Genomic DNA, 21,892 nt, shown 5'->3' with positions numbered 1-21,892 from the left:
ATTCCCGACTGTAAAAACAGGGATAATAACCCCTTCACAAAGTTGTTGAGAGCATCAAATGAGATATTATGTATGAAAGCATTTTATAAACTGGGAAGAGCTCTACATTTGAAATTTAAACAGTAAATTTCCCCTTACATTTTATTAAAACTATATCATCTCATATCCTGAAAGCTTTGCAATTTGTATTTTCATGAGCACTATCAAATTTTATAGCCAAGTATATATTTCTTTTTTCTAATTTCCAGACTCCTAACTATTCTTGTCATTTTCCTCTATGTAACTTCTAATTTTGGTATAATAAGGTTTTAAACATTGTAACATCCAGAAACACATTCAAATGCCAAGTGACAAGAGCAAAGAATAGCAGAATATCTTCTCATTTTGTCTTATTTTATTTAACATGAGATTAAACGAATTTAATTTTTAGCAGGTCATATTATGTTCTAGACCTACAAAGATTTTTCTATCCTACTACAAGACCTCTGAGCTTTCAAATCAACAATCAACTAACAAAAATGAGAGTTGCTTAAGTAATGCTGAAACATTCTGCTTACCCATCATCTGTGGTAATAGAGGCTTGTCCGTGAGATCCACAGTCACTGCTGGGTCCTGACACTCGCGCCCAGGCTACATACCACCAGCCTGCCTGCAGGAGGACTGGTTCATCAAACATCATTGCATATTTTTCCCTAAGAGGAAAATCAGAGTGTCAAAGAAAAGGCCTCTGCACTTCTTTGGTACATACATTTACTTTTTAAAATCCTTTTTATAAGCAAAACATGAAATACATTGTATTATAAGATTCTTGTCAAACAACATTAAAAACCCTCTATTTTAAAATGTCTGGGGAGTGGAACAAATTTGAGTCAGTTGGAGTTAGGTGGATGAACTTAGAGACTGCTATACAGAGTAAAGTCAGAAAGAGGAAAAACAAATATATATGGGATCGAGAAAAACAGTACTGATTGATTAACCTATTTGCAGGGAAGGAACAGAGACGCAGATGTAGAAAACGGACTTGTGGACACAGTGGGGGAAGGAGAGGGTAGGACAAATCAAGAAAGTAGCGTGCACACACACACACACACACAAATCATGTGCAAAATAGACAGTGGGACGTTGCTATATAACACAGGTAGCCCAGCCTGATGCTCTGTGACAACTGAGAAAGGAGGGGTGGCCGGGAAGAGGGAGACAGATATATATATATAAAATGGTGGCTGATTCGCACTGTATAATAATTATGTGTATGTGTGTATATATATATATATAATTATGGCTGATTTGCATTGTTGTATGACAGGAACCAACAATATTATAAAGCAATTATCCTCCAACTGAAATACAAAAATAACAGTTACTTGTGTTATGGTCAAGACATTTTCATCCCTTTCATTGTAAATTCTAAAACTTGCTTAAAAAATATAAAACTTTCATGCTAAAATAAGATGACCTTTACATTTCAGTCGTTTAGTCGTGTCCAACTCTTTGCAACCCCATGGACTGTAGCACACCAGGCCTCCATGTCCATCACCAACTTCTGGAGATTGCTCAAACTCATCTCCATCGAGTCAGTGATGCCATCCAACCATCTCATCCTCTGTCGTCCCTTTCTCCTGTCTTCAATTTTTCCCAGCATCAGGATCTTTTCAAATGAGTCACTTCGCATCAGGTGACCCAAGTATTGGAGTTTTCAACTTCAGCATCAGTCCTTCCAGTGACTATTCAGGACTGATTACCTTTAGGATGGACTTGTTGGATCTCCTTGCAGTCCAAGGGACTATCAAGAGTCTTCTCCAACACCACAATTCAAAAGCATCAATTCTTTGGCGCTCAGCTTTCTTTATAGTCCAACTCTCACATCCATACATGCCTGCTGGAAAAACCATAGCTTTGACTATATATATGGACCTTTGTCAGCAAAGTAAAGTCTCTGCTTTTTAATATGTTGTTTAGGTTGGTCAGAGCTTTTCTTCCAAGCAGCAGGTGTCTTTTAATTGCATGGCTGCAACCATCTGCAGTGATGGTTGATGCCACTGTTTCAATTGTTTTTCCATCTATTTGTCATGAAGTGATGGGACCAGATGTCATGATCTTCTTAGTTTTCTGAATGTTGTATTTTAAGCCAACTTTTTCACTCTTCTCTTTTGCTTTCATCAAGAGGCTCTTTAGTTCTTCTTCACTTTCTGCCATAAGGGTGGTGTCATCTGCGTATCTGAGGTTATTGATATTTCTCCCGGCAATCTTGAATCCAGCTTGTGCTTCACCCAGCCCAGCATTTCGCATGATGCACTCTTCTTATAAGATAAATAAGCAGGGTGATACCTAATTTGGAACCAGTCTGTTGTTTCATGTCCATTTCTAACTGTTGCTTCTTGACCTGCATACAGATTACTCAGGAGGCAGGTAAGGTGGTCTTGTACTCACATCTCTTTCAGAATTTTCCAGTTTGTTGTGATCCACACAGTCAAAGGCTTTGGCATAGTCAATAAAGTAGATGTTTTTCTGAAATTCTCTTGCTTTTTCTATGATTCAACGGAAGTGGCAATTTAATCTCTGGTTCCTCTGCCTTTTCTAAATCCAGCTTAATCATCTGGAAGTTCTCAGTTCAGGTACTGTTGAAGCCTGGCTTGGAGAATGCTGGGCATTACTTTGCTACGGTGTGAGATGAGTGCAACTGTGTGACAGTTTGAACATTTTTTGGCGTTGCCTTTCTTTGGGATTGGAATGAAAACTGACCTTTTCCTGTTCTGTGGCCATTGCCACATTTTCCAATTTTTCTGGCATATTGAGTGCAGCACTTTCAAAATGTCATCTTTTAGTATTTGAAAAGCTCAACTGGAATTCCATCACCTCCTTTGTTCGTAGTGATGCTTCCTAAGGCCCACTTGACTTCGCATTCCAGGATGTCTGGCTCTAGGTGGGTGATCACACCATTGTGGTTATCTGGGTCATGAAGATCTTTATTGTATAGTTCTTCTGTGTATTCTTGCCACCTTTCTTAATATCTTCTGCTCAGTTAGGTCTGCCTCTGTCCATCATTGTGCCTGTTTTTGCATGAAATGTTCCCTTGGTATCTCTAATTTTCTTGACGAGATCTCTAGTCATTCCCAATCTATCGTTTTCCTCTATTTCTTTGCACTTATCACTGAGGAAGGTTTTCTTATCTTTTCTTGCTATTCTTTGGAACTCTGCATTCAAATAGGTATATCTTTCCTTTTTCCCTTTGCCTTTTGCTTCTCTTCTTTTCTTAGCTATTTGTAAGGCCTCCTCAGACAACCATTTTGCCTTTTTGACAACCTTCAACTGTTATCAAAAAAATGGATAGTTTTTTCAGGAAGACTGAATTTTAAAGTAGATTTATTCAACTAAAGTGTTCTGTGGGCTCTGGAATCAGATGGCCTGAGTTCAAGGCCTGGCTTTGTAACTCGTTACCTGGCTGATCTTGTGCAAGTTACTACAGCCTCTCTGTGACTCAATGACTCGAGTTTCCTTATTTGAAAATAGGGATAACAGTAATATCCAGGTCATAGGACTGCTCTGAGAACTGAGTTGAGACAAAGAGTTCGGAACTGAGCCTGTCACACAGTAACTACATAAAAAAGTTTGCTAAATTAGAAGGAAAGGAAAAAAAATACATAAATAAGAGAATCTGATATATACCCAAGTTGAAAAGTCCTAGTAACAGGGTGGAAGGAATGTGCGTTGATTGCGGCTGGGGTAGAGAGAACAGAGGACACTGAGGAAGGGGAGACTGTCAAGAACAGTTCTGCAGAGGTCTGAAAGTACGGAACAGGGTATGAAACTGGTGAAGTGTCTAGTAGGATTGGCACGTTAAGACAGATAAAGAGGCCGTTAAAGTTTATGGAAGTTCTTTAATGCTAGCCATAGGAATCTGGGCAAATGAAGAAAATCTAGATGATTCTGTCTGCATTTTTGACTCATAATCATCTGTTCAAAATATGATGACAATGGTATCTTAAGGCTTTACTAAAAATTACTTAATAATTAATCTTTCTGAAATTTCCCTAATTTTCATTCATGGATAACATAAAAGTTACTGGAAGAATATCTCCCGATATTGGTTAATGCCTAAAGTGAAGAAACAGTCAGACTTTTCTTTAGGTTTACTATTTTGTTCACAAAGTATTATCTATTGAAAGCAAACTCAATGCCTTATCACCAGTTTCAGAAAAGATTCATTTTCATTAGCAAAAAGCTTATGAAGGCTGCAGGAGGTTTTCTTAACATAGTGACTGGTGAAGGACTGTGTGTTATTATTACCATGAAGTTCACTTCATTTCTTTTTCACATCATCGTCTTTCCTGATTTATTATAGCACAGTGCTGAGGTAATTCTTAGGATTACACAGAAAGACTGATAAAATCTGCCTCTCTTTTATTTAACAAAACCTTTAAAAGCAAGCATCCTGATTCTGCCTACTCCTGAGGTTTCAGTAAAGCCGGCCACCTCTCCAATGGTGCTATAACCAAGCAAACACTACAGGAAGGGTGTCAAGGTGTCAGAGTAGACAGGTGATCTAAAGCATAGCCCGCTGTGACTATTGGACACAGCACACATAACGCTGCTGGTAGGAAATAACTGTACTGCATCACTGGAGCAGCGTATCAGATGTTCCCTAAGGGATGCACGAAAACATGTGTGCAAAATATATGTATATTTCCACCTTCAGTGTAGAAACAGTCAATTTATCTTGTGAAATACAAATATGAAGGACACTATAATTTTAATGTACTATTGTTAAAAGCAACACTTATCACCTAGTACATAATTTAGTTTCTTAAGCATCTGATCACAGATTACTTAAAATTTCCTTTTTAAATCACGTTAGTCATTTATAATCAACTTGCCATATCAAGTATGCAACGATTACAATGAATACGGAGGAAATCTTTACCTAGCAGCACAGTCATAAGCCAAGACATCCGTCTCTGCAAGAAGGTCTCCATCAGTTTCATGATCTCCTCCATCAGGACCTAACTCAAACAGCTGGGGAAAGGAGAAAAGCATATTGTGATCACTCTCAGTCACGTAAATCTGCTGAATAATGTGCTTATAATTTTGTGTCTCTAATATACACTGGACATTACAAAATGTAAAAGAGTACCTGCTTAAAAAAAATCTTATTTAGTGAAATTAACAAATCTATATATCTAAATTAAAAAACATATACAATGTCTTATGGTCTATATTAACCTCAGTTTTTCTATATTCACCTTCTTATATCAAATGCTCCAAAAATGTTCTTTACCAGATAACATCTGAAGGAGGTGAGAGAACTCTCATTTCTATGTGAGGTTCCAAATGTAGTAAATTTTGCCTTAACATGTCACTAGCTATGAGATCCTTGGATCCGGTTTCTTCATCCATAGAAGGGAGATGGATATACTAATAGTGCCTACCTCATTGTAACTATGAGAATTAAAAGAAACGATACTTGTAGAACACTTATATACCACAGCACCCACCCCTCTCCCAAAAAAAGGTTGAAAAATCTTAACTGACGGATAGCAATAACAGAAGGTAAAGCACTCAGGCTACTCAGTGGTAAAGAATCCACCAGCCAGTGCCTGCCAGTGTAGGAGATGTGGGTTCAATCCCTGGTCAGGAAACTAAGATCCCACCTGCCATGGGCTCCAGAACTAAAAAGAAGCCCTCATACCACAATGAAAGATCCTACACGCCACAATGAAGATCCTGGGAGCCAAAACTAAGACCTGAAACAGTCATAAATAAATAAATAAAAATAAATAATAAAATAAAAACCCTGGGATAATCCTCTTATTCCATATCTCTCCACCAGCTCTCTATCTATTCTATTGCTGGTACCAAACATTGTCAATGCCACTGTCAATGCCATTGTCAATGTGTCTCTAGTGTTACTAGCTGAAAGAATTCAATATGAACTAATTAATTCTCTCCTTTCTCTCCTTGTTCTAACCCATATTCTACAGTTAAAGGTTTGTGCTTTTCTTTAATAACCCATTGTTGTCTTTTTAAAATGCATATCGGATTAGAATACTTCTTTAGTCTAAAAGTCTTCAATGGTTTCCCTCCTCTTCATTGTAAATAGCATGATATAAAGGTCCTTAATAACTTGCCCCTATGGCTCCGCTGTTTATTTTCAGCAAATAATTTTGAACATGTACTGTGTGCCAGGCAGGGTGGTAAGAATCAGGCCTACAGGGCAAACAACAAAAAAGTGGGGGCTGTTGGAATGTACAGTTGTAAATAGGCTCACCACGGAGCTGAGATCTTAAGGTAAAGAAAAAGTGAGCCACGCAGGTATGGGAATGAAGAGCTGTAGTCACAGGGAGTAACAGGTGTGAAGGTCCTGAAGTTTCACTGTGCCCAGCATGTTTGAGGAACACAGGCAGCCAGTGGAGCTAGACTGTGGTGAATTAACTAGTATAACATAAGGGCAGAGGGGTGATGGAAGTTACTTCTGATGGTGTTTTTCAGGCCCTTGTAAGGGCTGTGGTTTTTATTCTAATACAAGAGGACACTGTAGGAATCTGAACAGAGGAGTGGCATACTCCGGTATATATTCTAAGAGAATCACTCTGCTCTGCAGAGAACAGAATGAGGGACCAAGGACAGAGTAAAGGCTACTCTCTACTGATCCAGGTGGTCGGGGTTTGGACCAACCTGGTACTAGGGACAGTTTTCAGAAGTAGTTAGATCCTGGATTTATTTTCGAAGTGCAGCCAACAATATGTGCTGCTAGAGTGAATGTGGGATGTGAAAGAAAGAGGACAGTCAAGAAGGACTTCAAGAATTTTGGCCTGAGCAACTGGAATAATAAAGTTAATTCTATTGTGAGCCAGTTAAATGGGATGGGGAAGGACAACAGAATAGGAGGTTTAGAGAAGATGTCAGAAGCCTGGTTTTGAGTATGTTACACCCCAAATACCTGTTAGCTATCCACATGGAGATGCAGAGTAGGCAGTTGTAGAAATGACTTTGGAGGTCTATTAAGTGTAAGAGTGATAAAAGGAAAAACACTTAAAGCCATCAAGCTGGATCACTGTGGGGTGAGTAGACTTTGAAAAGATGTCCAAGACTTTGAGTTCTGGCACTCCAACATTTACAGATCAGGAAGATGATGAGTAACCAGCAGGAGACTAAGAAGAACAGCCAAAGAGACCAGAGGAAAACGAAGCCGGTGTTCTGGGAGTCATGTGAAGAAATTGTATCAAGACAAACTCAATCGGATTAAATTGTGTTGACTGAGGTAAGGAAGATAAGACTTACACTAGTAGCATTTAACTGAGAAATTTTTTATGACGTCTGCTACTGAAATTAAGACATAAACGACAGTTTTCTCTTTCACGTTAAGAGCAAAATCAGATAATGTGACAACAGAACATTCAAGCTATCAGTGAATTTTCAAAGACTGAGCAGATCCTTTACTTAGTATAACAGGTGGCCCTTTCTGACATGCATAGTGCAGTAAACTTATGACTCCTGATTGTTTTTTGACTCTCTACCAGATGGAATCCATCCCCTTACTCACTTCATCCCTGGTCCCCAGATGTCTGTGGTGATGATGTATATTTACATAGCATCTGGTGATATAAATGCTAAAAAATTTTAAAGCCACATCAAAATGCCCCTCTATCTTGTCATTAAAATGGCTACAAGAAAGTAGGCACAGAGAAAGGTACACAGAAGATTGAGATTGACTGTTAACGCTGCTTTCAACCTAAAATTATTGAAAAATCATTTTCTATTTATTTTACTTCTTTTTAATTTGACTTCTGAATTTTTCATGAGTTAATGATTTATTATTACTCTACTTGATCGTAGCAATGTTTCCTCAGGTCCTTTATTAGAGGAGGCATTCTATAAATTAATAAATCAAGGTAAAATAGTTATCCTCAAACACAGAGAACAGCAGTGTGAATGGACTGCTCACCTTGATTTTGGCAGTATACTCTCCTCTACCTCCAAACAGACCAAGGCCACCGAGTAAAATATCGGTGTCGGCACTGAAGCGTATGGCTTCCACCGAGTGAGCAGAGTAGCCCCAGCCCCCTCCATGACCTAAAAAGATGCAAACGATAATTTACACTTTAAAACATCCATATAATTCATTTACAAGACTATTTCCTCAACATAAACGTACATACTTTCAAACCTGTTTACTACACTATAGTCTTCTTTGGAATAAACCTTCATCACTGCTTGAGTTTCCTCCTCTGTGCTCGCAACACCCATTTTTAAATCCTGCATAGTTGCCAAGGTATCAAGACAACCTAAAATCAAACAAACGAAAATTCAACTGCTTGAATGAACTCTTCCCCTAGTATTCATAATAACTGAGACGCTGGAGGCAATAGATTAAAACAGCAAACTCTAAATGTGCTCGACAAATTTATATCAAGCTTTAATATTTTATGGAAGATACTTAAAACCAATACAAATTACCCTCTGCTTGTGTAATTATCATATCTAAATATATGCTGTATGACAATGTTTCACACAAAACTCTCTCTGAAAAGTTTCTAGAGCTTATTTAAGTCCTTAACAAGCTCCATCATTTATCAAACTGAATCACTTCAGATTCATTCTTTTTTTTTTCTGCTTAACAATGATTAAGACTTTAGATTGATTCTTAAGGAACTATTTGAGGAAGACACAGCAGCCTGTGATAAACTTAATCAATGCTAGTTTGGCATGTTTACAATGGTTACCATTTATTGTAAAAATGCTATATCTCAAATTAATTAATTAGAAGTAAACTTAATGTGCTGTGGAAAACTGTTACGTAAGAAGAAACAGAAGTGGTAATTATAAAATTCATATATATTTTATAGAATTTATTTTAAAATAATGCATAAAAAATACTGTAATTATATATTTGAATATTTAACCTCCTTCACTAAAGTTTATGTATTCAAAGTAAGCAAAAAACATTATTTTAACAGATTTACCTGTCAGGAAAATTATATTCAGGGCTGCTTTATATTTGGGACTATATAACTCTTTCATGGTGTTGATTTAAGTCTAATGTACTTTTTCTGTAGGAGAAACCTTTTAAAGTTAGAAGATGTAACTTATTTTGCACCTAGCACATTATTATTTAACAAACATGACAGAATAATACACAAATTTAAATACTCTTTTAAAAAATATTTTCAGAGCACATTAACGAAAATTAGTTGATCATCAAACACCAACCCTACCTAGAATGTGCAAAGCTGCATGAGACCGGGTGGTGAGGGCTCTTGAGCCCGTTGGTAAGGCCAGTTCAGGACTCAGAATACTACATCGGGACTGCATGTCTGCTGCAGAGGGAAGTCGGGCATCGGCAACCACTGCATTGTAACACCACAGTTCTCTAGTGCTTGGCCGAAACCTTTCAAGGTAAAGATTACAGCACCTCAACATAGTTTCATTTTTAAAAAACTTATTAAGCAAAACTGATGACACAAAGAGAATAATACAGCCAGCTTAAACAGGACAAAATGTAGCTCATTACTTTCCATATCTGAGCTAAGAATATAAAATGATTTATGTCACCATAAAAAATTTGAACAAAACAGCAATATGTATCACATTATAGCATGATAATAGAGCAAGAGTATAAAGTCTAATGTGTACTTAGAAATATAAAACTTTTGCACAGCAAAACTCCATTTTAAAAAGTGTAAAGTCAAAAGAAAATACACAAAACAAACACGAGACTAAACAACAATATCCATAACGGAGAGGAACTCCTGCAACCCAACAAGAGATAATCCAAAACCAAAAGTGGGTAACGGACACAGAATGCTGTTCTTTGGAACGCAGATGCTGAATCTTAGTAAACAACAGTAACGCATCCTAACAACTGGGAAGAACCCACAATGACATCCTGCCACTATCTCATTCCTTTCATCTCTTCCACAACAAAATTCCCCAAAAGCAGTCTCCATTTCTTTTATTTTCTAAACTTTCTTTGGAAAAGCTGTTTTATCAACTACTGAGTTAACGCAAAACAGTAACAAAATATTTTCAAAATAAAGTATGAAGAATAAATGACATGATGCACACTAGTAAAAAGAACATTATCATTTATCTATTAAGTATCCTGTTGCCATCCTCCCTACTCAATTCTTTTCCTTCCCCTTTCAAACGGAACAAATATCTTGAATTTCAAAAGTTTATTATCTTCTTGCTTTTCTTTACGGCTTTTCATGTTTGTATCAAAATAGCATATTGTTTAAGTTTTGTGTTTTGAATTGTCTATGAACACGATACATACTTTGTGTATTCTTTTGTGGCTTGCTTCCTTCAAACAAAAGAATATTCTTACAATTTGTATTTACATAGTGCGATGTGGCTGCAAATTCACTCAATCTCACTGTTGCAAGGGTATTAGCTCATGTGACTATATCACAACTATTTGTCCATTTTATTACTGATAGCAAAATATGAAAACCATTCAGTCTTCTACTATTAAAAAAAATGCTGTTATGGATAATCTTTTACACAGTTTCTAAAGCAAAGGTACAAACGTACATGGGAAGGAAGAACAAATCCTCATTTTTCACAGCTGGGATATCTACACAGAAAACACTGATCCTCTAGAAAATCTTATTCATGTTAGACACAGTTGAAGTTTCAGATCAGTTTAGAAAGGATGATCTTCTCAATCAATGGCCAAATGAGATAGTAAGCTTGTCAGCATCCTGGAAGCACTATAACTCCTTCACTTGGAATCATGACTCACAACTGATAGAAAATACGGCCTTTTAAGACCTGGCTCGCTGGAGAAAAGGAAACTAGGAATGGGCAGAAGAAAGAAGACAGAGAAAGTCTTCTCCTGCCAGCTAAGGCTGGATGAATAAACAACTCAGGGGAGAAGAAAAAGTGTCCTGTGATGTGCCACTCTGGTAAAGGTATGACCCCCTTATTAGTCATCAAAGCTAGGAATCTGGGATACCTCCTTCCTTGACTCATGTATATAAAGTACCGTAATAAATTTTAAACAAATGCAATATAATTTCTTGGATTGCTTGTGTACCTGTATTCATCTGTACATTTTTTAAACTCCCAGAGTTTGATAAACCGGTATATTTCTCTACCAATATGGGAATTTTGTTATGTACATTCCTAAAGGGCAAGGTTCATTGGTTTTATTTATTCTGCACTGTCTTTGGCATAATTTCATCTACATAGTTGGTAATAATTAGATATTTATAGAACCAAGAAATAGAGTGAATTCTGTATAATACAGATAAGACTGCTGACAGACTAAAAATAATGAACAAGAGAACTCTAGAAACTGCTTATGATGATGACAGTGACAAAGTCTTCCATAGCACCTTACCACGTGCCTCTGCCCTAGGTTCTTCAATTCTCATGATAGCCTATGAGGCCCCATTATTATCCTTATTTTAAAATGAGAAAAGTAAGGCACGCAGTGTCAAAGTAACCTCTCCATAGTCTCAAAGAAAGCAAAGTGTTGTAGGAGTGATGTGGACTTTCTTGAGTTTTACACATTCATAAGTGAATGGTCTGTATCTCGTTGGTTTTCTGTGAGCTGTAGTTTCTGGGAAGTGAGCAGCTCTCATTCCTGTAACTCTTGTAACCCCGTCATTCGTGTGCCTCCTTCATGAGGATCCAGTGCGGCTGTGGTGCTGTTATCCCTCTGATAGGAACTCTAACTCAGTGTAAAGCCCCAAAGGTCTGTTACTTATTTTTATTTTATATTGTACTATATTTTATTTACAGTGTTGTGTTTGTTTCAGGTGTACAGCAAAGTGATACAGTCATACATATATATATGAATTAACAAAAGCAGTTCCCGTCTTTTGATGGGGAGCTCGTGGTTTATAATATAAATGGCATTATTTTGAGAGAGGGATAACTTAGGTATGGCATTGGGTTTTTTTCTCTTTTTGCAGTTTGAGGCAGTTGTAAAATAACTTAATGTAGCTTTTTACAACTGTGTATGCTATAGTATTTTTTTCATTTGGTGAAATTTTAACTGTTAAATGTTTTGGCACTGTGCTTTGTACCACTCATTAAATAAAAATTAAAAAAAAAAAAAAAGGGGGGGGTGTGAGGCCCAGAAAAAGAAAAAAAAGAAAGCAAAGTGTGCCAGCAGGATAAACCTAGGCAGTCTGGCTCACGATGCATGCTTTTAACTGTTGTACTATACCGGAGAGGTTCCGGAAAGACACTGTGATAGTAGTGTAGCTAACAGTTGAACAAGAGAGTTCTCATCGATGAAAACTCTGCCTGTACATGGCTTTCATATTCCACAAAAGCACAATTTGATCAAAACATATTTATTACTCATATTTTAAAAATGGAGAAGCTTACCTCCAAATGACATCATACACAGGATCAAGACACACACCAAATCCTTGCAGGTCCTCCTGTTCAGAGTCATTAAAAGTTTTACAACTCCCATCCACTTTATTTATCAGAAGACACTTAAATGGAGGAGGCTCTGATATAGAAGCAGGTACCAAGCCTTGGGAAAAAAAATTATGTATTTTCAAGAGGCACTACTTTTTTATATTCCCCCCACTTTTAAGCATTTCCTGTAAGTACTATTACTATCTCTATGTAATAGATGAAGAAACTTAACTGAGACTTAGGGGTTAGGTAACTAAAAATCTTTAAATAGCAGAATGTGGACGAAAACCTCAGGCTGTCTAAATCCACAACACATGCTCTTAATTTCCATACTAGACCACCCTATTATAGAATTATTCATGATATCATAGACACAAGTATAAATTGACACCTTGGTCTCAATAAAACTTTAAAGTCTGATTTATATAATCTTCCATAGCAAAATTCTATCATTTATTTATCAAGAACCAATACAGAAAACTTCCTCTTTGTAATACAGGTTTTATACCATACAATTAGGCTCATATTTCCAACACTCTCTAGTTTATAAACTAGTCTCCTAATAATTCCATTCTTTCCGAGCATACATACATATAAACACAGATACTTAAAAGCTTCTTTTAAACTTCTTCAAACAGAAAGAAAACAAAAAGTTACAGGACAACATGTCATAACACGGAAAGATGAACCATTTGCTTTCAAGATCTATCAGAGGGAGATTTGTTTTGGAGGGGTATTACCTATAATGTGTTTACTGGCAAAAATTTCTGATGTAGCAAGTACATGAGAATTAATAAGTGCTTCATCAATTCGTAAGAAAGTCTGGTCCCCACTTGCACCTATCCAGGTAGCTTTTCTTCCGTATTTTGATCCAATGTTAGGCATGGGGGCTGGTTTTGCATTCCAATATGGCACATCCAAAATTGGTCTACCCAGTTGTCCTTTCTAAAAAATTAAATAAATCAAATTAACAACATAACTAAATGAATAATTTGTAATTTTCTATAAAGTTAACGAATCAATAGACAAAATAGCTCTATGAGACATTATTCTTCATCAATTGTTGACTGTTTCTTTCTTTAAACAAATGAAATTCACATAAAATTTATACCAAACTTGTATAAAGAAGTAATTTCTATTATTCTTAGGCATTCTCCCCTTAATATTAATAAACCACAAAGACTATATTAAAAAGTAATAATGAAGTTGAAATATTTTTCCATGTAAGAAATCTCCTTGAAATACTGTACTGTCTTCAACATCTAAATGCAAATTATAATAAATACACAATGTATTTAAAAAGCAGTAATACAAATCATTCATTTAAAAAACCACTTTGATATTAAGTTGACAGTCCAACAAAATGTCAGTACTGAACTCAAGAGAGTCTAAAACTATTTGGGTAAAAGATCAAAAATAATGAATCCTGCAACTGTGAATACAATTAGGAAATTACATCTTTTCACATGTGATCATGTGTTAGTAAGTTACTTCATTCATGTTTCAAGATAAAGAGAAGAATCATTATGCTGTCTTAAGTAACTGTTAACTCACTTTAAAAGTACGGCTGTCCATAGTTTAGGGAAGAGTTTAATTTAAAAAGTAACAGGAAGTTTCTCACTACTAAGCTGGTAGCTGTAAATGAACGTGAATGTTGGACAGGTAAATACTAATCTACCCCCCAGCTCAGAAGCTGTCTCTCACACACTCTCTCTGTTAGCATTACCCTTTCCAACACCCCCTGGATGTCAGAGAGTGCTGCACCATAGCAGTCAGGGTTCACTACAAGTAATGGGAATGAGAAATCACAGCAAACCACCCCCCGCCCAAAGACCCAGGGAGCCTGAAACACTGCAAATGCTGTGGCTGAATTCTCTCCCAACTACGAGGTTGCTATTGAGTCCTACCAATCCTTCAACACCACACCAAGAAAACAAAGCCACAAACTGCAAAAGCAATAGAGCTTCAATCTCTGGGCAGAATGAACAGAGGCTCATGATCAGAGAAGCAGCACATAAATCAGAGAAGAAGCCAAGAAATTTCAATGTTTATGCTCAGCTTCTTTCAAAGTCTATCCTTATTTTTTGACAAAAAAAGCAGCATAAGAAATGTGTCCATCATACTGAGATATTTATTATACTTCTGGAGGAAAGATTATATTTTTCATTGACTACTGACATAAATATCTATTCCCGTACTGTAAACCAACTAATTTGAAGAAAAGCAGTCTAAAAATATGACAGGTGCTTGGACAGCCCCATGGGATTCAAAACATGGTTATACATCAGTTCAGTTCAGTCACTAAGTCGTGTCTGACTCTTTGCGACCCCTTGAATTGCAGCACGCCGGGCCTCCCTGTCCATCACCAACTCCCAAAGTTCGCTCAACCTCATGTCCATTGAGTCGGTGATACCATCCAGCCACCTCATCCTCTGTCATTCCCTTCTCCTCCTGCCCCCAATCCCTCCCAGCATCAGAGTCTTTTCCTGTGAGTCAACTCTTTGCATGAGGTGGCCAAAGTATCAGTCCTTCCAAAGAACACCAGGACTGACCTCCTTTAGGATGGACTGCTTGGATCTCCTTGCAGTCCAGGGGACTCTCAAGAGTCTTCTCCAACACCACAGTTCAAAAGCATCAATTTTTCAGTGCTCAGCTTTCTTCACAGTCCTCTCACATCTATACATGACCACTGGAAAAACCATAGCCTTGACTAGACGGACCTTGCTTGGTAAAGTAATGTCTCTGCTTTTTAATATGCTGTCTAGGTTGGTCATAACTTTCCTTCCAAGGAGTAAGCGTCTTTTAATTTCATGGCTGCAATCAGCATCTGCACTGATTTTGGAGCCCAAAAAAATAAAGTCTCACACTGTTTCCACTGTTTCCCATGAAGTGATGGGACCAGATGCCATGATCTTTGTTTTCTGAATGCTAAGCTTCAAGTCAACCTTTTCACTCTCCTCTTTCACTTTCATCAAGAGGCTTTTTAGTTCCTCTTCACTTTCTGCCATAAGGGTGGTGTCATCTGCATATCTGAGGTTATTGATATTTCTCCCAGCAATCTTGATTCCAGCTTGTGCTTCTTCCAGCCCAGCGTTCCTCATGATGTACTCTGTGTATAAGTTAAATAAGCAGCGTGACAACATACAACCTTGACGTACTCCTTTTCCTATTTGGAAACAGTCTGTTGCTCCATGTCCAGTTCTAACTGTTGCTTCCTGACCTGCATACAGGTTTCTCAAGAGGCAGGTCAGGTGGTCTGGTATTCCCATCTCTTTCAGAATTTTCCACAGTTTATTGTGATCCTCATAGTCAAAGGCTTTGCACAGTCAATAAAGCAGAAATAGATGTTTTCCTGGAACTCTCTTGCTTTTTCCGGAACTCTCTTGCTTTTTCCATGATCCAGCGGATGTTGGCAATTTGATCTCTGGTTCCTCGGCCTTTTCTAAAACCTGCTTGAACATCTGGAAGTTCATGGTTCACATATTGCTGAAGCCTGGCTTGGAGAATTTTGAGCATGACTTTACTAGTGTGTGAGATGAATGCAATTGTGAGGTAGTCTGAGCATTCTTTGGCATTTCCTTTCTTTGGAGAAGGAAATGGCAACCCACTCCAGTACTCTTGCCTGGAAAATTTCATGGACTGAGGAGAAAGTGAAGAGGAAATAAAAAGCCTCTTGATGAAAGTGAAAGAGGAGAGTGAAAAGGTTGGCTTGAAGCTCAACATTCAGAAAACAAAGATCATGGCATCTGGTCCCTTCACTTCATGGGAAATGGATGGAAAAACAGTAGAAACAGTGTCAGACTTTATTTTTTTGGGCTCCAAAATCACTGCGGATGCTGATTACAGCCATTAAATTAAAAGATGCTTGCTCCTTGGAAGGAAAGTTATGACCAACCTAGAGAGCATATTAAAAAGCAGAGACATTACTTTGCCAACAAAGGTCCGTCTAGTCAAGGCTATGGTTTCTCCCATGGTCATGTATGGATGTGAGAGTTGGACTGTGAAGAAAGCTGAGCGCCGGAGAATTGATGCTTTTGAACTGTGGTGTTGGAGAAGACTCTTGAGAGTCCCTTGGACTGCAAGGAGATCCAATCAGTCCATTCTAAAGGAGATCAATCCTGGGTGTTCATTGGAAGGACTGATGCTAAAGCTGAAACTCCAATACTTTGACCACCTCATGCGACGAGTTGACTCACTGGAAAAAGACTGTGATGCTGGGAGGGATTGGGGGCGGAAGGAGACGGGGACGACAGAGAATGAGATGGCTGGATGGCATCACCGACTCGATGGACGTGGGTTTGAGTGAACTCTGGGAGTTGGTGATGGACAGAGAGGCCTGGAATGCTGTGATTCATGGGGTCGCAAAGAGTTGGACACGACTGAGCGACTTCACTTTCTTTTCTTTTTCTTTGGGACTGGAATGAAAACTGACCTTTTCCAGTCCTATGGCTACTGCTGCGTTTTCCAAATTTGCTGGCATATTCAGTGCAGCTTTTTCAGAGCATCATCTTTCAGGATTTGAAATAGCTCAATTGGAATTCCATCACCTCCACTAGCTTTGTTCGTAGTGATGCTTTCTAAGGCCCACTTGACTTCACATTCCAGGATGTCTGGCTCTAGGTTAGTGATCACACCATCATGATTATCTTGGTCGTGAAGATCTTTTTTGTACAGTTCCTCTGTGTATTCTTGCCACCTCTTCTTAATATCTTCTGCTTCTGTTAGGTCCATACCATTTCTGTCCTTTATCGAGCCCATCTTTGCATGAAATGTTCCCTTGGTATATCTAATTTTCTTGAAGAGATCACTAGTCTTTCCTATTCTGTTGTTTCCCTCTATTTCTTTGCATTGATTGCTGAGGAAGGCTTTCCTATCTCTCCTTACTATTCTTTGGAACTCTGCATTCAGATGCTTATATCTTTCCTTTTCTCCTTTGCTTTTCGCTTCTCTTCTTTTCACAGCTATTTTTAAGGCCTCCTCAGACAGCCATTTTGCTTGTTTGCATTTCTTTTCCATGGGGATGGTCTTGGTCCCTGTCTCCTGTACAATGTCACAAACCTCTGTCCATAGTTCATCAGGCAATCTATCTATCAGATCTAATCCCTTAAATCTATTTCTCACTTCCACATATAATCATAAGGAATTTGATTTAGGTCATATCCTAATGGTCTAGTGGTTTTCCCTACTTTCTTCAATTTAAGTCTGAATTTGGCAATAAGGAGTTCATGATCTGAGCCGCAGTCAGCCATGTTTAAACACACAGAAGTTCACACCTAGGGCTGGGGTTAGAGGACAATAATGACTGTCTGATTCTAAGTATTATCATTCACATTCCCTCCAAAACAACATAAAACCAACACGGAAGAAAGGAAACCACATGTGATTCAAGCCTTCAGCAGTATTAGAAAACAGTGGATCTCACAACTTTTAAGTTACCTGAAACCAGAGGAAAAAAACCAAAGTTTTCTTCACCTACCTACCTCTACAAGCCCTGGGGGCCAGGGCTGAGGAGGACGTGCAGGGACTGAGTGGGCAGTGCAGGGCACAAAGAGCTTCAGAAGGAGAACAGAAGAGAAGAGCTGACAAAATAATCCCCCCAAGGGGAAAACCCAAACCTTGATGTGAAAATGCTAAGTATGGCAAGAACTTGAGGGTTCTGAGCACCAGTCACAGGAAAAAGCCTTCAAAGTATGCAGGGCCAATTCTCACCCATCAGGCTGACACAAATTAAAAGGAATGACAGACAACACATCTGCTGGCAAGGCCATGGATAAAGAGGCACTCTAATGGACTGCTGGTGAGAACACTAAATAGAGGGAAAACTATCTCACAAAACTACCCAGGCGTTAGCCTCCAACCCAACAATCTTACTTCAAAAAATTTATCTCGAGATACACCTCTAACAATATTCATTGTTGCTGTTGCAAAATATTACAAAGTACTGAACTGTCTAAGCATAAGAAAGTGATTAAATAAAGTACTATGTGTGTACACACACACACACACACACACACACAATAACACAATATACTATGCAGATATAAAATATGACTTATGAAGATCTCTATGAACTGAGAGGGAACAAATTCTAGGAGATACAATAAAGTGAAAAGACAATGTACAGAAGAGCTTATATAAAATGCTACACTTTGAAAAATAAAAATGGAGAAATAATTACATATATATGTGTACATATATATACACACACACACACTATATTTTTATTGTGTCAATGCAGATACAGATACTGTGTGTGCTTATTTATTAATCTTTAAAATAATAAACACAGGAAGGAGAAACTGGAAAACAATGATCTTCATAACCAACAAGCATGGTGTGAAGGGGTGGTTGCCAGAGATGAGGGAGGGACTACATTAGGGTGAAAACACCATTTTTTCATAACTTAACTTGTGGAAACATGTTAAGTTCTACACACTCAAAAACTAAAACTACATCTAAGGATGTGCAAGGAGGGATCCTTAAACTTAAGAGCAAACGTAAATGGTGCACTGGATCACAGACCACTCTCCATGGAAGTCTGAGAGCTCCAAGTTGGGAAGACACGCTAGAGGCCAGCAATTAAACCAATGACCTCCTAGAAAGGTCTGGGAAGACAGTTACAAGAGGGAGAAGAGGAATCTGACTCAGCGACACTCCTTTCATCCAGCTCTTTTCTGCCATGCCTTGGGCATTCTTGGGGAGCATTACTCAATGTTCAAGGCTGTTATCTCCATGCCTAAAGGTCACCCTCTTTCTCCCCGTCCCTGAGATCAGATCTTACTCACTCTAAGGAGATGAACCCCTGTCCCAGGATAGGGTGACACAAAATGGACCAGGTAAAAGGTCCTGTTTTCAGGAACAAGGGAAGGAAGGTGATCCTTGACTGTCATCACTTTTCACAAAGAATCTACTAGCTCTACCTACTTTCATCCATGTTAAATAAAGTTGAAAGAAATAGAAAAGGAAAACAAACGAACCCAACTCTATTCCAAAGGAATAACATAACCCCACGCTGAAAGGGTGTGGAGAGAAAGACCAAGTAACTTATGAACACGGTAACTTCAGAACACGGCACCTCATGAACACAGTATCTGACTGTACACCTTCAGTCCTGGTGTAGGACAAGGCGGGGGCAGGAGCAAGAGTGACAAATCCTAAACTCTTTTCAGTGAGTTTGTTTTTACAGTAGTATGGGAAAAGCATATATAAAACTATTTTAGACATATTTTAGGACTAAGTAAATGAGAAATAAATACACTGATATTGTTGGGAGCCAGGAAGAAGGGACATAAATATGAAATGGGACAAGGTAAGAAAGAATCCTACGGGAATGGGCTGGAGGTACCAGTGTTTTAGAAATCATAAGTCATAATTATGATTTCTAAAATACATATATCATAAATCATATACACATAAATCATAATTATGATTTCTAAAATACACATATGTATTATGTATATATGCACATACATGAGTACTAGGGATGCAATGAATACAAGCTAGTGCTCAGCTGCTGTCCAGTAGTGTTCCCCGCTAAAAGCAACCGAGGTTTTTAGAGAAATAGCTGATTCTAGGACTCAAACAGATAAGCCTGGAACAACCTGTTATGCCAGGAAGTAAGGTAGTACTAAAAAAAAGAACAAGAGGCATGTTATCAGAACACAGAAGCCAGCATGAAGGATCTCCCACTGGTGAAATGAGCCAATCTAAAAACTCAAATTATAAATTAAGTACAGTAATGAATAAAAAAGAAATATGCATGTCTATACCAATAATAAGATGACAAGCAAATGTTAAATGGACTTCTGCTTATACTAAAACCCAAAGGGCTGACAGGTGAATGTGAGGGGGTGCTATGGTTGGAGAAATCATCATTTTTGCAACCATCACAGTAAAGACTAGTTCAGGCAAGAACAATCAATAGATGCTAAATCTAGAGGGAAATTTGGAAGCAGGTATCTTAAAACTTAACAGTGTCAATTCAAAGACTGCTTATTAGTTTCAAGGGAAAAAATTCTATTTCAGTAGTGACATCAAACAAAATCCTATAGGTGATCAAACTTTCCATCACCAATGAGGGGCGGGTGGGCCTTCTGTGCCCCCAGATGGCTGTGATGCCCTGAGAAGGACACAACATCACTCACACAGTATTTTGGTCTGAAACGCACAACCTGCATCTAAGCACGAGGAAATATTAGACAAACAAAAATGAGGAACATCATCTTGGGGGAAAAAAAAAAAGTACCACATTCTTCAAAAATGTCACTGTCATAATAAACACAGAAAAGGTGTGAAATGTTAACAAATTAAAGGAGACCAAAGAGTCATGAGAAATAAATACAAAGCCTGATCCTAGATTGGAGGGGAAAAAAAGGTGTCAAAAAGGAACTACCAGATCAACTGACAAAACATAAAACTATTTAGGAGTAAAGGATCATGATGCATACAAGTTATTCTTAAAAGATTCAAGGAAAAAAGAAAAGTTTTACACACAAACACATATATGAGAGCCTGAGTATACAAACAGTAAAGCAAACAGATCAAATTGCTACCAACAGGTGAAGTTGATTCAAGAGTATACGGGCATTTTATGCACTATCCTTATTTTTGGCAATCTTTCTGTAAGCTTAAAATCATTTCCAAATAATAGATTTTTAAAGTTCAGATTTACATTAAAAAAAAAATCAAGAGTTGCAAACTGCATCCCAGAGACTTAGGTTACAGAGTTCTGAATAGTTACCCATATCACAGGTGGTGTAAGTTTTTTATTAGCACCATATTATTAAGCTTTTTCTTGATTTCTACTATGCCCAAACTATACAAAATTCTCAGATTATTTTCTAGTTTTGAAAAAAGAGAAAGAGCAAAACAAACAGGCCAGACAGAAGTTGAGAGGAAGAGGGAAAAGTAAACTATAATTCTAAAAAATCTAACAAGAAAACTGGGCCTTTAAAAAGTTCTAAAATAGAAATAATTCCACAAGTTAAGAAAAAAATGATTCTTTACAAGCTAGTTTGGAAAGAAGGTTTCAATGACAGAAATAAGCTCTACTGAATGCTTAATAGACTCTGATCTGGAATAAAACATGTCCAAATCTAACACAGCTGTTAAATTTAATAAATTCTAATGCTACACTGGAGAAGAAACTAATTTCAAAGCAAAGTTCTTTCTAGTTTTGTGTACATTGGATATGGAGACAGGAAATATGCATGTGCAATAATAATACAAGAATTTCACTGAAACCAGAAAAAATAGCTAATGTAGACAAATGGCAAGGCAACGGTACAATGTAACATTATCAATACTTAAAAAGTTCCTTACAGAAAAGCTTCCGAATGTGAAGACCTGTCCATCCATTAAAAGCGCTGCCGTGTGGTTACTGCCTGCGGTAACTTGTGTGCTAGGGCCTGGCAATGCTTGAACAAGAGTGGGACATCCCCTAGGTTAAAAAAAAAAAAAATTTAGTCAATTTCTCTCAAGACCCAACTGAAACAAAGATTAATAAATAATGCAA

General features: G+C 37.7%; 1 protein-coding gene across 11 annotated transcripts in view; it reads right to left on the bottom strand.

Moving 5' to 3' along the window:
* The window catches only part of MYCBP2 (MYC binding protein 2), a 277,882-nt gene that overhangs the window by 128,271 nt on the left and 127,719 nt on the right, over positions 1 to 21,892 (bottom strand). For all 11 annotated transcript variants that reach the window (XM_088842669.1, XM_088842670.1, XM_088842671.1 and 8 more), the window contains 8 exons: positions 21,700 to 21,817; positions 13,119 to 13,323; positions 12,340 to 12,493; positions 9,213 to 9,385; positions 8,157 to 8,282; positions 7,943 to 8,070; positions 4,922 to 5,013; positions 558 to 692 (listed from right to left, as the gene is read on the bottom strand). In XM_088842669.1, the coding sequence (XP_088698795.1) occupies positions 558 to 692; positions 4,922 to 5,013; positions 7,943 to 8,070; positions 8,157 to 8,282; positions 9,213 to 9,385; positions 12,340 to 12,493; positions 13,119 to 13,323; positions 21,700 to 21,817 (1,131 nt within the window). The remainder of the gene's footprint in view (positions 1 to 557; positions 693 to 4,921; positions 5,014 to 7,942; positions 8,071 to 8,156; positions 8,283 to 9,212; positions 9,386 to 12,339; positions 12,494 to 13,118; positions 13,324 to 21,699; positions 21,818 to 21,892) is intronic.

This window comes from Moschus berezovskii, chromosome 13, assembly GCF_049115385.1.
Source record: "Moschus berezovskii isolate FMDL1 chromosome 13, NW_MosBer_1.0, whole genome shotgun sequence".
In the NCBI taxonomy this organism is placed as follows: domain Eukaryota; kingdom Metazoa; phylum Chordata; class Mammalia; order Artiodactyla; family Moschidae; genus Moschus; species Moschus berezovskii.
This window is presented reverse-complemented; position numbering and strand designations above follow the sequence as displayed.